A 17,005-nucleotide genomic window follows, 5' to 3' on the forward strand; every position below is an offset into this window, starting at 1 on the left:
AACAGTACCAGATTGGAATCCTACGAATCATAGAGTTTATATGATTCAATGAACAAAAATGACACAGAGTGAAATCAGTATCCAGTCTTTCCCATATTACTATACTAATGTTTAAGAACAAATTATTGCAGATAAAACCATTCAGATTTTACTTCCTTTCAACCCATCACCGCCTTACTTAGACTGTCAGCCAGTTACTGCAACTGTTTTATTTCCAAAATTATGAGGACAATGACTTGTAAAAACTTCAAACTGCTCCTGAGTGGATATGAATAATACTAACACAAACTCAATTAGAAACTGTGACCAAAAGTTAAATTATTCCTAAGTCAGCTTCTAATATCTCTGATCTTGGAAATCCCATAAAGGATAAAGCAGGAATTTATGCTTGTGTACAATTTCACTGATTGTATTAAAAACCTGTCATTACAATCTCTACATAAGAGATGAAAAAAGGAAAGGGGCCAACGGGCTACTCCATTTAGATGTGTAATTTTTACTCCAAAAAAAAAAAAAAAAACAAAACACTCTCTTAAAGGGAGGCATGCTGAAAATTGTGGCTCTTAGTTAAGTCAACTGCAGGATCTTTAGGCAGAGCATGTAATTCCCTATATTAAATTCCGTTAACTTTATCTGCCTGAGAGTAACATAAAAATTAACACATTTTTAATCTCAGAAAGCTGGCAACCAACTACTGTGCCTCACAAAACATAAAACATCATAAACCATGTCTGTGTATTACTGTGTAATAGGTTTGAGGCAGTAGCATTGTGTGACTCCAAATAGTGCTTTGTCATTCAAAACATCACCATGAAGATGCAGAAGTTCCCTTTAAATGAAAGCAGAGTACAAGAAAACCTACTCCGCCTGCCCATCCTGTTTGACTCTCCTCTATGTGCTGTTGATTCTGAAAAACAAAATCAAATGTACACTCTTAAAGAAGTTTGTATGCTAAAAAATAATCAGATCATGATTAGATTAAATTAAACTAGATTTAAAAGCTTCACCTAAAAAGTCTACCATCTCCTCTAAAAGAAAATTTTAGAATACTTGCTATGGTTATTTTCTTAGTCTGCAGTGCAATAGCAGAGGCAGCTGCATCTGTAGTCCCACTGAAGTAAGGTAACACGAGTATTTGTATTTGAAACCATTTCACATCCATACAGTGTAAAATAACCTGAGCTAGTATGGTACAGAGAAATCTGAGGCTCTCCACTTTTGTCACTCTGTCTAAGGGGCATTTAAAAGCCTGATTTTCATCACTTCTTAAAATCTCACAAAAGGTACTTACAAGAATTGAAGACTGATGAAAATAACACAGTTAGCAAAAACAGCCCAGATTATAACATTTTGAGATGATGAATATAAATTAATCTAGTTTTAACTCCCCGTAACATTCTTGAATATGATTTTTATAAAGTGTTATGCTGAGTATAAGTGGATCAGTGCCTACTTCTTAGAGGTGCTTATACATGTGTGTGTTTTACTTACAAAGTTACAAAAAACAAACTCAATGTTTTCCTACGATTTTTTTATTGAAGAGTCCTTTTATTAAAGAGTTCTTGCAGAATGGAGCAAGTGATTCAACACTTGCATTCTATAAATGCATTTCTTTAGTTTCCTTGCAAGCTCTGCTTTATATTTTTTTCATTTAATAAAATATTTCTTCACAGAAAAAATTAAGTTCAGCGATTTTGCTTCTAAAGAATATGTTTTATATGTGTTGTTCTCAACAAAATCTTATTAACATTCAGAATTTTACTTTTTCCCTTCCAACCCTACACCCTGCAAACTGGCTCATTCAGGCGAACATTGTAGGTGCTTGCTCCTTAGAATTTTGTTTAGTACTTTGCAAGGGCTCCAATGAGCCATTCATTTAGTAGATGGACTTTTTTCTTATTAAGATAAGAAAAAAGAGAAGTATTATTTTATATCTGCACCATAGATTTATTTGTCTTAGTTCAAATTAAGGTTCACATCCTGATTACATAATACGTAAAGAATATATTTAACTTTCCTCATATGAGTAGTTCCATGGCCTCTGTGGGATTTTTCTGCTATTAAAGCATTTGCAGAATTTAGAGACTTGGCATATTTATAGTAAACCCCAGTTTTACAAACACATATTTACATGCCTAGCTTTAACTCACAGAAATAATTCCACTGAAGTCATAGTTGTTTCTCTGGTTTATTCACAACAAAAAGAACTTGAACACATGAATATTTTTGATGAATCAGCTTTAGGAACATAATGTGGATTATATTTTGTTATTAATTTCAAGCACATAAAGCCTAGTACATTTATTGTACATAAGTCTCAATTTAATCTGAAATCAACAAGAAAACTACTTTTGCTGATGTAAATGCACAGAGATACACTTCCTAACAGCAAATAGAGCTAATGCAGCACTCCCATCTGTTCACACTCCTCCAATTGGCCATTTGTGCAAACTTTAATGTGATAAAAGCATTGTATCACTGTATAAATATAGAATTATAGAAACGTCAGTAGTGATTCCATAAATAAAGTTTCATGGAGAAATGCAATTAAACAAGGATCATGAACACAGTCCCGCAAGATATTAATTGTTTTGGTCTGGTTCCAGCAAAGCAATTAAGCACATGCTAAATTTTAAACACATAGATAGTCCTACTGACACAAATTAAACTGGTTACTTGCTGTAAGTTGTTTGGTGAATTGTGCTAAAATTCTAGATTTCTTTATTTATTTTTTATACTCTTTAATACTATGTTTTAACAATTATTAAAATGTGAATGATTTTGAGGTGAGATATAGATTCAGCATTAATGTATACAGGAGCAATGACTTAAGAAAGACATCAAATACTGCCATAAATATATATTTTGTCCTGATGAACTCTAGTTATTTCTCTGTGGAATCAATAAAAGCTTTGAAAGAACAGGAGCTCAGCTTCCTTTCAAATTTTCAACTATTGTTTTATTATAGAGGAATGAGTATTTTCAACTTGGAAAGGCTATGTCAACAAACCATAAGCCTATAACATACAAGTTATACAGAAGATTATAATCAAGTATGCTATATGATTCCACTTTTGAAAATGAAGAGGCAAGAAGGAACTGAGCAACAATTTTGAAAGCTAGTCAATACACTCTTGTTATTTTTATTGCTTTGATTGTTACTTGAACCTCACTAAAAATATATTTTGGTGATTTTTCTGCTGTTGCCATTAGAATTTTTTCATTCTTCCTTCAAACAGCATTTACAATATTGAAGAGGTTATCTTTATTAGCTGGAAGATGAATGTGATCAAACACTGGAAAATAAAATTACTTTCCTAAAGTCACTGAAATATTAAATATGCTTTTTGAGTAAATCAGAGCAATTTGTGCACAATGAGTAGATGTTAAAATAGGACAATTCAACAGAAAGTAGCACACGCTAATTCCAGCAACGTATATATTTCCAACTTTATTACCTCTGGACAGACCCAAGTATTTGAATTTTCTTTGAAGTCACAAATAGCTAAGACTGAAAAATTCTGGATTCTCTTTAACCACTGCACACCAACTCGATTATCTGTTACCCAAGTAAGCCAAGTAAAATAATGATCACTAAAAAAATAAATGAAAGAGAAAGAATGATTATTAAAGAGCAGGAACACAGAAAAATTGCTACAGGCTATAAACCCCATTTTGCTCTGTGGAAGAAAACAGCAAATCTTCTATTCTATTAGGAATTTTTTTTGTTCTTTGTAACAATATATCATATAAGCACACATAATCAATGTGTACATATATATATATTTATCTTCTGATGCATCTGTGAGATTAATATGGCACTGCACTGTTAACAAAACAATTCAGAGTTTCAAGCATATAAAGCAAGCAGACAAAAAGTTTTTTAAAATACTCTGATGACATATTTTGAGGGCACAATACCTTGATGCGATCACTGCAGGAACTGGAACCTCTTTAGGACCAAATGCTTCAATGTTAATAGTGTCTACAATAAACACTTTAACAGTAGGATTTTTAGCACCAGCCTTCAAAAAAAATGTATGAGGTTATTCAAATGTACATAAAATTCAGATCTAGGAAAATGACAACAGCTTTTGTGGGATAGAAAATAGGATACAAAATATTTATTCAGTTGAGTACCACATTGTAAATGTGATCTTATAAAACCCTACAGAAGTAGTTACTTCATTTTGCTCCATTATATAAATAAAGAAGAAAACCTTTTGAACAGTCCAATTCTGTGCCTTTCTGTACTAAAACGTAATGCTTGATGTGAACCAGAGTTGTATTTGCAGAGTGGATCTCTGCAGTACACCCTATATTTTGCAACAAAAGTTGTCTGACAAATGAGACCTTGTTAAAACACATTAACATGATCACTTGTAGTCATACAAAGATGATGAGTCATAGAGTTTGTACATGGTGAAAAAGGCAAACCAAGAGGTTCTTGCCTTAAGTTTGGCACTAAAAAACTGGTAGAATCCCAAGCCCTTGAGAACAAAGCACACTATGAAGCCTGCAAATAAACTGAATCTGTCATACCTTCTATTTCACAAAAACAATTAAAAAAATGTCTCCTAGTAGACATACCGTATTGGAAAATAACAACTCCACAGTTAATACATCACAGAAAGTAAACTGAATTGAAAAAAAGGCTTGACCATGCAAACATGCTCTTTCCTATATACTTTTACTTACATGAGGAATTCTGTTTATTTCACTAACACTATTTAATATGTACAGTTTTGAGTGTGCCTATATCTTTTTATAATTTGGCTTACGTTTGCTTTCATTCATTAATTTAGGCCACAATGTATTTAAGCACTGTAATACAAACATTTTTTAAGCACAACTAATTTTATAGTTATCGTAACATATTTCTCAACAGAAAGTAAGTCAAAGAATGATAAACATACCTTGGGATATGGGATAATTATTTTTCTTGGGTACTGTTCCTCACCAAAATATGAATATTCAATTACTGGTATGTCAGAATCATTAAATTGTACATATGCTAAGTATTTTCCACTTGGAGACCACCACAATGCATATTTTGTCGCTAGCATTTCCTCTGAGAAAAAAGAAATTGTTTGTAATAGTTTCTGAGTGCATTTAATCTATTTTTTAATCTATTTTATCATTTTACTCTTACCAGCCTAGACATGCAAAAAGAGTTATACTAGATAGATAACAAGATGTACATCAAACCTATTGCTATACATCTCATATGTGAAAGGTCTTGAGAACTCCCAAAACATGTACAAACTGAATTTAACTCACTTGGATTATTCAAGTGCACGAGTTTATTATTTTATGCATTGAAGTGCCAAATAATCAACCAACCTTTAAATTTTCCCTAAAGCTTAATTCTCAACCATTACCTACATAGTAGAATGAGGATAACAATTTGTAAAGTTCTGACATAGTTTCGGTAATTAAATACTCAGGATTTTGCTTACACAGAATGAATGCAGTCATTGGCAGGTAATGTATATCTAGCCATAGAGATAGATGCTAAGATAGATAGATTATTCTTAATGATAGTATTACCTTATTTTTTTTTTTAAAAAAGCTGCAGCATACATTTCCAAGTTCTGCTGTTTTGGCAGATTCCACCAATATACATTTTCTTAAAAGCTTTGAAGAATCCATCTTACCCCTTCTCCAGCTTATTTTTCCCCCAGATTATAAATTTCATTGCCAAAACATACATCTGCAAAGTCCCACTGTATATAAATTTCCACCTCTCTCCTTCTCTATAGCTCTGATTCTTCTCCTGTCCAAAACAAGGTCTAATTCTATTTCTCTGCCAATGTCTCACACTACCCTCTGGATGTAAACAATGCCTGTGACTCCGTAACTCTTCTCTGGTAAGCTTCTCTAATTCTCCCTTTCTTAAAGCATTGAGCAAATCATGCTTCTCCTGCCTATAAAGCCCTTCACAGCTTGCTTGTACCCTAGCACTCCTCTCTCACTGATTGTGAAAAGATTAACTCTGCCTTCTAATCCATTTGTGATGCCAATTTCCATCTCTTGCTTTCTATCCATCCTTCACTAGACGTGGCAGGGAGTGTGACCACTGAGGATAAGGAAAAGGCTTAGGTTCTCAAAGCCTTATTTACATCTATCTTTAAAATTTGGACTAGTTATTCTTGGGGTACCCTGTGCACTGACCTGGAAGTCTTGGATGGGGAGAAGAATAAACCCCCTGTCCTTCAGGTGGAAACTGTTAGAGACTTAATACTTCACCTGGACTGCTATGAGTCCGTGGGGCTGGATAGCATCTACCCAAGGGTGCTGAGGGAGCTGATAGAAATGATAGCCAAGCCGCTTTCCATCGTCTATCAGAGTTCCTAGGCAACAAGTTAGGTCCCAGAGGACTGAAAGCTTGCCAAGATGACTCCCAACTACATGACAAATCGCGAAGAGGATCCAGGGAACTATAGGCCTGTCAGCCTGACCTTGGTCCCAGGAAAGGTTACTGTGAGACATGGTTTAGTGGGAAATATTTGTGACAGGTTAACAGTTGGACTGGATGATCTTAGAAGTATTTTCCAACCTTGGTGATTCTATGATCCTATGGTTCCATACTTTCAGTAACATTCTTCACTATTTTATCCAATTTGCCTTGGATTTGCCTTGGAAGCACATGAGCAGTGCTCAAATGTACAAAGATGGCACGGTTAACAACAACACATGATATAGAAAGGGACTAGCTATATTATGTGAAAGAAAAAATATTCTCGTTTGAATTTGCCACCTTCACATTTGAATGCCCCCTGGCCCCTTACTAAAAGACATTAAAAAGTACGTAGTGATTAGTATACATCACTTAAAACAGTTTCAATAAATGTGACTCCTTTCTCATTCTCTCTCCCCAGAATAAGAAGTACTTACTGGTTCCAAGAAATCCTTATGTGGAATAAATAAAGTAATTCTTAGGGCTCTAAAACCATTTAATCAATGATTTAGAATGGATTGTGAGAATTTAGTAATGTAGATTTCACATATTGTTGCCCTTCAAGATTTACTTACCTTCATAGACCCAATCAGGTATCCCATTAAATATTTCATTTTCTTTTCCATCACTAGTTAGCTGAATTGGTGCCTCTCTTGGACTTTGTTTCAAATAGATATTATTTTGGTAAACATATGCCTAAAGATAAGAAATTTTTTATGAGTACATGCATCAAAAAGAGGGGTTGTCAGATTTTTTGCACTCAATGAATATAAAACAAGATTTTTTTTTTTTTTTAATAACTGTATTAAAACCTTTGCAAATACTGCAAGAACAAGTACTTCTGTAAATAAATTTTATTTTATAGGACAAATTCTACATTCAACTATGACTCTCCAATGAAATATAGGACTCTCCTATATAAAAAATATATATATTTTTTTTTTTTGAATTGTTATTTCTTGTGAGTTTTCTGAAATTAGTATGATGCTTAAAGTATATTTTCTTGCATCAATATTCCAAGAATGAAATTTGTAAACTTTCTACTATAGTCAACAGGTCCATAAGAATTAGTAAGAAATAAAATAATTTGAACTGTTAAATAATAATAATAATAATAATAATAATAATAACAACAACAACAACAACAACAATAGAGATTTTTTAATAAAATTTGAGACCACATTTTAAATATGAGATCTTTAAATCTCCATATTAAATTCATATGTTATATGGTGTCAAAGACAAATTAATTGTTTTTCAGGCCCTGAAAACTGTATTTAATCCTTTACACAGTTACTTTGTTGATGCTTAATACAAAACTGACTAGCTAAGTAAAATACATACTGCCATTAAGAATGCAGATTCTTACATTAAAAAGAGTGAAGTTAAAATTTGACAAATGAAAAACTGTTTGATTTTTTTAAATCATTCTTGCTCATAAGTTAGTTTGATACAAATAGGCTTGTCAAAATATGGCCTAATGAAACAATAACCAAAGGCAAATAAAAATCTTCTAGCCTTCTTATATTTACTGACCAATTTGTGTCCAACAGGTGACCAGGATATATACTGAATTTTATGTGGAAGCTGATTTTCTGTTACAAAACCACTAGAAAAGGGAAAGAGGTTGAAATGGCTTTATGTTAACAGTACAAATGCATCATTACACTGTACATTCATATAAAACTCTTGAAGGGCTATATTTTTGTTTCATAAACAAAGCAAAATTAATGCAGGCAGTGAGGCATGCAACAGTGTAATTGTGTGCACAATGTGTAACTGAGTGCTGGTGCAGCTCAAGCCTTTGAAAATATACTCAGCATTCTAAGAAGGCAGTCTTATCCCTTTCTAAAAACTGCACGAGCATTTGCAGGCATTTTCTTAATCTGCTATTTGCATTGTAGTTTCAGCAAGCCTCAACAATCAAGGAGATAAGAACTCAGTGATCACATTGTATTTCCCAGGTTATAACATGCAGAAGCAAGTTGAACAGCAGAGTTTGAGCATCTAGTAAGGATCCACAGAGCCACATGCAGTAACTCTCTACTCACTTAAGCTAGTAGTAATTCTGTCACCTTGAGCCAAGAGTTTTCCAAGAATGTAGCTTAGTGCAGTCCCTGCTCAGAACTAAGAAGCTTTTAGTCATTCTGTGACTTCTGGCATAAAAACATGAGTGGGAAAATAGATGGCCTTTAGTAGAAAGCAAAAGAAGAATGGTCTGGGGAAGATCTTGGGAAAGAGACCAAATGCAATGGCAGGAGCTGAAAGTTTCTGGGGAACCCAAGACTTTACAAGATCACTGAAGGACATGTGAGATTTTTAGGAAAGCTGAAGATTGAATTAATAAAAAAATTGATGAATTAAGAAAAAAGAAAGGGAAGGAGACATCTGGTGTGATACTGAAGTGGACTAAAGCAGCCAAAAAGGGTGGGATAAAACTATGCAATGAAAAAAAAAGAAGGTGAGAATCTTGAGCAGTCGAAGTTTTAGGGTGTGAAGTATAAAGCAATCCACATACTTGGATGAGTAGATGAATGGACTGTAGAATTTTCTCAGAGGCAAGAAATCTTTTGATTTTTCAGAAATAATAGATAACAATAATCAAGTAAACAAGTGACAGTTTCAAGTAAAAGCCAAGCAGCAGATAGTCACATTGCTATAGAATTTTTCAATGAAACGCTTGCAAGTATATTTTTACAAAACATCACCATAGCTCTTCGTAAAAAATACCACGCCTTACCCATATATAAGATCATAAATGTGATATGATGCAGTATAAGAATATCTCCACAGCTGCAAAAATTAAGCAAGAAAAAAAAAATTAAATTGGAAAAAAAGATGATTTAAGTAAAAATCATCAGATGGCTTTCACAGCCTTTCACTTTACTCAAGAAGAGACTGAAAAAAATTCATGCATAGTAACCACACATACTGAATGAAATCAAACATTTCATTAAGCAACATATAAAATAATTACCTTTGAATAGTTGCTCTCCAATGCTATAAAGTATTTGTCTGATGACATCACATAATTTGAAGCATTAACTTGTTTCTGAAAGGTTAAGATGTATATTAGATTCTAGCAAACACTATGAATTGATTTGTCAAGTTTTAATCTGATTACTTTTAAAGAGATACTTAGAGCACAACTGCATTTTACTGCCTTTTTATTAGTTGAAAAGATACATACCATTGTGCTGTTGGTCATAATGGTAGTTACGTAGTTCATATCAACATTGAAAAGAATAATATCATCTTCTGGATTCTGGTGAAGATATTCACTATCTTAAAAAACAAGATAAATGGGCTGTTACCTCACAAAGAAGATAAAATAGAACAGACCTGATTACCAAATTATTCACTACCCTTGTCAGTAAGTAGATTTTGAGCAAGTCTCTTTAAGTATCTACAAACGCACAGAGGAGAAGTTTTCTACTAATGATGCCAAGTTTTAACAGTTGAAGAAGGTTTCTTAATTATGTTCTCAAGATCATATATTGCATGCAGAATCAGCTAGATTAGCTTCATTATAAAATGCCAGATTTTATTCTCAATAGTACATGATCAAGAATACTAGGGACAGATCCATCGTATCCCAGCATCACAATATAAAAGCTATTATGAAAACGTTCAACATTCTTGCTTATAATTTTACCAGAATATTCTCATTTTTATAGATTTTAGATGTAATAGCAGGACCATGTAACTATGTAAATAACTGCTCTTACTCACATTGCAATGATACTATATAATGAAGGTGAGTGGCCTCCAATGAGAACTGAATTTAATCCTACCTGTGCTCAAGACATGAGCCACAGTTTGGTAGGATCTGAAGATGAGAATTTTAGTTTCACATCATAATTCTCATTGCTATAAATAGAGATAAGGAATTGCATGCTGGATGTAGCTTAAGAGAGAGAGAGACTAACAATTTAAAAGCAGTCTGAAACATTGTATAAGGTTTTCATTAGGGACGAAACTAGATCACTCTTGGACATTTAGCAAATGCTTACGTGATTTGAGTAAAAGCATTTGTGGTTATCTCAGGTCCCTTATAAAAAGTTATTCAATTTCAGCTCCCTGCTTCAGAAGAAAAGTAGGCATATGGAATGCTGTAGGCATGACTATCTATGGAATTTATGGCATGACTTTTGTGTGAGTTTTTGACTGTTAAGACGAAAGATAAGCCTAAGTGAGGAAGTTATAAAGAGAGAATGTGAATATCAGGTTTAGGTGGTATGCTGCCTACATACTTCAGACATTCATACAGAATTCTAACAAATGGTGACCTAATTTTTAAATCACATAAGTCATGTCTACATACTTCAAATTGCTAACTGTGAAACTAAAACTGCTGCTAGCAACGTCCTGGAGGGCTTCGGTTCAGTTCTAAAATTGTGGGTTTAAACTAACTTGATAAGACTCCATGTAAATGGGAATTTGGTTGTTTTTTTTTTTTTTTTTTTGCTTCTACTGATAAAATAATAACTGCTTGAGGCAATGCACAGATATGAGTGGTAGTACTGCAAGTACTAGAATGTAATCCAACCTACCTAAAACCTTCTGGTGCTGCTGCAGTTCAGTGATAACAAGAGTAGTATTTTGGACACACATTGACATATACATCAGCAGCAACTAACTTTGTGTCTTTATCTCCTGTGTTAAGGAACTTGATTAGAAACTCATCCTTACTTCCTATGCATTGCTTTGGAACTCAAAATTTTAGCAATGTTTGTATTTCCATATGTAAGAGATAAGAACAGGTTGGCTTCCTGCAGCATTAAGTAATACTGGAAACAAAAACAGGGCCTGCAATACAGGCTACCTCAATTATAATTAATAGCAAGTGAAGAAATGCTGTGACAAGCTCAAAAAAGGGAAATTCCTTAAAACATGACTGACACATTGACAAATTTCTTTACCATGATGTATTGAGTATGACAGTAAAAGAAATACAGCAACAAATGGCTCTGTAAAATGATAGTTTATGCTTAACTCAAATATTTCTGTTGCAACATTGAATACTAGGAATTTCTAGAATCCCTGACAGAAGTGTAAATTTAACCTTGAGTTTTGAGTAGTAAATTGTTGAATTTTATTTTTAGCATTTATTTGGAGTAAAGCTGGAAGAAAAGTATATTTCTTATTATGTGCCAGAAAACACATACTAAAAATGCTTACGTACCTCAGAGAAAAAAAATTACTTACCTGACACCCAGTACGGAAAATATGTTTTATACTGAAAATTTCCATTCAAGTAATCATCCAGTGTAAGAGCTCTAGGACCATCAGCTGTGGTGACAACTTAGAATGAGACAAAAACCTTCTGTTAAAGCAATGCTGTTATGTGAAACTTTTTTAAAAAATCGTTACTTAGTTAAATATTTCCTCTTATCTACACAGGCTGCTCTGAAAGCAATACCTCCTATTTTATTATGTTTCTGTCAGAGGTGAATGTTGGTGGGATGGCAGAAGAGACTGAACCTTCACACCAACATTCAATTACATGTTGTTGCAGTGGAACAGATGCAGTGGAACAGGGGCAGTCTGACACAGTAGTGCCTGACATGGAAGCGTGAATGAAGCAGAGGGGTGGAACTGAATTCCTCCATGCAGAAAAAATGGCATCCACTGACATATATTGACACTCACTGAACATTTATGGAGACCCCACAGTGGATGTGAGCACAGTGAGGTGGTAGATGATGCATTTCATCAGTGGTAACACCAACATGGTTCATTTCTGCTGGTGCAGATTTTTAGTGTTTTAGCTGAGAATTTGCTCTATCACATAGTGCTATTGTGCTCTTTTTTATCTGCTATAGTTTCCACAGAAACAAATAGGAGGCATTACTTTCTGACCAACTTACTGTTTTGGTTTAACCCAGTAGGTGGTTCAGCACCACAGAATCATTTGCTCACTCCCCCCTGTCAGTGAGATGAGGGAGAAAATGAAGAAAAAAACAAACAAACAACAATGTAGAACTCATATGTTTAGAGAAAACTATTTACCAGGATAGATAAAAGGAAAATAGTCCTGACTATATATATGTGTGTGTGTATATATATATATATATATGTATATATATATATATATGTATATATATATATATATATATAAGTTGAATGCACAAGTAATTGCTCATCAGCTCATAGCCAATGTCCAGCTAGCCCATCAAACAGCAGAAGAGTGAGATGCACTCCCATCTCCTTCAGAACTCTTTTCACATGATGTCATATGGTATGGGATATCCCCTTGGCATGTTTAAGTCAGCTGTCCTCATTCTGTTCCCTCCCAGCTCCTGGGGACCCTTGCTGAGAATGGCCTTCTCCCTGAACCAAAACATAACATCATACCAGATGCTCTGAAGAAAACAATTCCATCCCAGCTGAAACTAAGACAACTGTGTATATTTAAGTACCGAAGAAGAGTGAGGATAGCATAATCCTGGAACCATGCAAACAGCAGAGAAGAGAGAAAAATCTGTGTTAATGCTCTTCACCATCTGAAGGATTCTCCTTTAGAGGTACGAAATTAGGAACTAGTTGGTTTAATTAATTTCACCCAGAAATTTATTTGTTGAGATATATTTACTTGTATACCTTGGGACTACAAGGAAAGTCTCTTACTTACAAAGGGCAAATCAAAGTTTTCTTAAAGCATAGGTTTCTTGGACTTGTTTGAACTTATGAGCAGAGAAAACTATTTTAATAAAGATCCATATGTATTCAGCAGAAATTCAAACAGCAGGTCCATACAAATCTTTACTGCCAAATTTTTTTTAAAAAAGCCTCATCAGTTCATGCTAGAAGATGGATATGAGAACACCAAAAGGATGTATGAAATAAACAGACAAGGCTACAAAGGTACAAACAATGTTGAAAAGTAATGAACAACTGAGCCGAAGCTTCAACTTCTTAATCAGTGCTTTAAGGGCACACTGACAATGATTCCCTAGAGAAAACAGGTGCTCTGACATTTGATTTCCAGCTAAATCAGACAGCTACATTAAAAATGCACAAAAATTCAGCTGGTTTTGTGGCTTTTCTTTGACTGTTTATTTTAAAGATGAAAGCACTTTAAACTAGAGCAAGGGTTCCAAACAAAAAGTAAGGGCAATCAGCTCTGAAGAGGGAAATGCTGAATTGCTATCTTGCTAAATGCACAGAAATGGAGAAGAAGAAAAAAAAAAAAAAAAAAAAAAAGTATTATAAAAATGTAATAAACAAAACAACTATAAAAAGAAATAGCATAAAGTTCTCTAGGCAAAGATTATTCAAAATGTTTAATCTTCAAGACACAGGAAAAAAAAGGCATTTTTCAAATTTGTCAGCTTTCAAGGCTTGATAATTTATCTTCTTTGAAGTCAAGGCAGATTTTGTCATGGTTATCAGAGGTAGAGGAGATGTCACAAGGAGCCTCCTAGATTTCTGCCACTTCCCCTGTTTGCTCCTTCAGAGTTCTCACAACACAGCCAGATAATCAAAATGACTCACTGCCCTCAGGTTTCATATGCTCCATCACTTCCTCATTACAACCTCCCTCTCAGCTAACATCACACTCACTTCCTGGGAAATGTTTCTTCATATTCTCTCCTTTGGTACTTTCTAATGATAATCCCTTCTTTTTTCAAATATGTGACTATTATTTACTGTAGAATACACATGTCAGGTTGACTTCTAACACTAGCCTTGTCTGCACTAATGCAGAAGAAAACTGTCATGAGAAATAAAACCAAATGCCAATCCATGAGTAAAAACCTATCAGTATAAACTCTGAGGTAGCAATGTGTCCAGAAAATGTCCCCAAAAGTTCAATAAGAAGTTAATTCCTCCTGTTAGTTCCATGATAGTATGTTACTGATCCTTGATACATTAATGACAAGCACAGAAGATAGCAAAACCTTTAAAAGTGCACAGAAAATTTCAGAGGATACATATCTACTTATATTTATACCAAGTGATGACTACTTATTATCAGCTTCCAGTTTAAATTCTCTAAATGAATGTCTATCAGCTAAAGAAATCCATGATAAAAATCTATTTCCATAGCTGTGTGTAAAGGAGGCTTAAATTTACAATCCTGTTTGATAGCTTCATCTGGTAAAATCTCCTTATTCCTTCTCTCAGCTTAATAGGAATTTTTAGAAAAGCAACATCACAAATATCTCATCAGTGCTCTAATTTTTACAGCTCTAATTTAAACTTTACTCTGCACACCATCTCACCCTTGCTTACTTAATATTCCGTGATAATTTATTATGACTGCTAATTATTTTCAAAATAAGTCCACTCCTATCTGAATTCCTACCCATGGACTGCAAAAAAAACAAAAAACCAAAAAAAAAAAATGAATGAGAACACAGCTTCATTTGCTTAACTTTAGTTTTGAATGCTTGTTTCTAAGCAACTAAAGATACATTTCACTGCTTTAATTGGGAGCAGCAGCTTTAATTGTTCGCTGTAATTGTTGCCGATTCTTTCTGTAACTTAAGCCTAGTTCAGTAATAGTACTTGAAATCTCTGTTCACAGAATAGATCCCCACAAGAAAAGTACATTACACATTTGCAGTACTATATGAACAGCAATTTGGATCATAGTCAGTAGGCTCCACAAGTTTTTGTTGTGCTTCTTTTCTCTGTGAAATCACAAAGATGAAAAAAGATAACCAGAGACAACAATGAAGCCAACCACAGAAATGGCAGGTTTTAAAAATGACCAAATTTTGACTTTGCTTTCTTCCCTTTATTGCCTCACCATCTTATTCTAATGCTTGGTGGTCCATTTTCACTCAACTACAGGGTGCCACTCTGTATTTCTCTTGCATATTACAAAAAAATAAATAAATTCAGAAAATGCAGAATAATATTGTGCACTGAACTGGTTATTTTGCTTCACAGTGTAACTTTGTTTTTTAATATTCCATGGTCATAATTAAATGCATTTCAGCATATCCTATGTACACATATAAAACTGGCATTAAAAGCCTGTAAACACCTATTAATCATCACTGGTTCTAGGAAGATACCTTCTATAGTGTCCAGTTTGTTCTATGGGAAAGTTTAACAAAGCACAAACAGGAGAACTTTTAGCTATATTAAAAATAGAACAACATTAAGCACTCTTAAATTTAGCTTGCATTATCTGGAATACTCCCTTTAATGGCTGGATGTGGGTAGCCCAACAGAACTCTTGTTTCAGACTTGAAAACCCTCTTGGCTTGTTCCATAACATGTGAATTCATATACATTATGTTATTCTGCCAGATTAAATCACGTGTAGATAAAAATCAGAAAGTATTGTGGTTTCTGTGTTTAATAATTACCTGTACGTATTTTAACTTACGTATCTACAATGAATATTTATATGTATCTTATTTAGCAGCCATTGCCACACAGTAATTAGATTACTTGACAAAACGAAAGTGGTTACTGTTTTCAGACAGCCAGCTTGCAGATAGTACTGTGCACCCTGCAACATCAAAGACGCAAGGGCTTAGTCTCAGGCCTCGGTCAAGAGTGTAATGGGAACAGGAACACTGATGAGTCAGGGTTCTGGATGTTCATTAAAAATAACACAAGAAAAAAATAATGCTTCTTGTGGCTGTGTTCCTGCTTTTCAGGCATAAAGAGGTATTTTATTCCTTGCTAATGCTGCTGAAGAACAGGATCAGTTGCACCAGTCTACATGTGAAAAGAACCTTTCTGAACAGCTTTGAGTTGGGTTATCATATCAAGGTAAGTCACAAAGCATATTCCTAACTTGGAGAAATGTCAAAAAAATGTCACTAGTTTTGCAGTCATCTGCAATTACAGTATTAACATTGCCCATATTGCTCTTCTTAGACTCTCAGAAATTGAATTATCACTACAGCTAAGTACTTCCCCCATACTATCCTCTACAAGACCAAAATATAAAAAATAAAAAAAAAATCCAGTATAACCTTTGAGAGATTTTCACATTTTGATACACTTCCACGTGTAAAACGAAACCAGATACCATATTTTTGAAAGTTTCATTAACGTGAAATAACTAGAAATTTAGCAAGTCAGAGTTAAATTATATCTTTCAATCTTCTCAATATTATAGATGACATTTGTCTTCACTGAATTATTATGCAGAGATTTAGTCTGTTTGTATCTATATAATATTTAATAATTAATCTTTCCAGATCACCACATCCTTTCGGTTAAGCAGTAGCCAAGGTGGAATGTACAAACAAAATTCCATCTCTATAGTTACTTCCTGTCTCTCTTTCACTTGCAAAGTTTGTAACCACAAAATAAATTCATAGTTCCTCCAGACTATTAGGAATCCAGAAATATTTAGGTATTTAAACAGACGACTGCAGTATTTGCAGTTCCAACAGAGAATAGGAAGCCACAGTCAGACGTTTGACATAACTGTATTCTACAGTTGTCTGAAATCCTCCTTCAAGAGTATTCTGTAAAGAAGACAAATTCTATTTCATCCTCCTGGATCTAAATGTGATGTTCAATATGATTAGTTATTAAGTCACTGTTAAAAGAAACTACAGATGACAT

General features: G+C 33.9%; 1 protein-coding gene across 4 annotated transcripts in view; it reads right to left on the reverse strand.

Moving 5' to 3' along the window:
- The window catches only part of FAP (fibroblast activation protein alpha), a 39,907-nt gene that overhangs the window by 19,351 nt on the left and 3,551 nt on the right, over positions 1 to 17,005 (reverse strand). For 2 of the 4 annotated variants that reach the window (XR_008204735.1, XM_052675478.1), the window contains exons 3-12: positions 11,669 to 11,764; positions 9,651 to 9,745; positions 9,438 to 9,512; positions 9,201 to 9,253; positions 7,997 to 8,069; positions 7,036 to 7,156; positions 4,917 to 5,071; positions 3,922 to 4,025; positions 3,459 to 3,594; positions 863 to 907 (exon numbers count right to left, since the gene is read on the reverse strand). Coding sequence is in view for 3 of the 4 variants with exons in the window: in XM_052675478.1 (XP_052531438.1) it covers positions 863 to 907; positions 3,459 to 3,594; positions 3,922 to 4,025; positions 4,917 to 5,071; positions 7,036 to 7,156; positions 7,997 to 8,069; positions 9,201 to 9,253; positions 9,438 to 9,512; positions 9,651 to 9,745; positions 11,669 to 11,764 (953 nt within the window). In the remaining variant the exon portion in view is untranslated. The remainder of the gene's footprint in view (positions 1 to 862; positions 908 to 3,458; positions 3,595 to 3,921; positions 4,026 to 4,916; positions 5,072 to 7,035; positions 7,157 to 7,996; positions 8,070 to 9,200; positions 9,254 to 9,437; positions 9,513 to 9,650; positions 9,746 to 11,668; positions 11,765 to 17,005) is intronic. The other 2 variants (XM_052675479.1, XM_052675480.1) reach the window with 2 other exon arrangements.

Source organism: Tympanuchus pallidicinctus, unplaced genomic scaffold, assembly GCF_026119805.1.
Source record: "Tympanuchus pallidicinctus isolate F22 unplaced genomic scaffold, pur_lepc_1.0 scaffold15, whole genome shotgun sequence".
Lineage (NCBI taxonomy): Eukaryota > Metazoa > Chordata > Aves > Galliformes > Phasianidae > Tympanuchus > Tympanuchus pallidicinctus.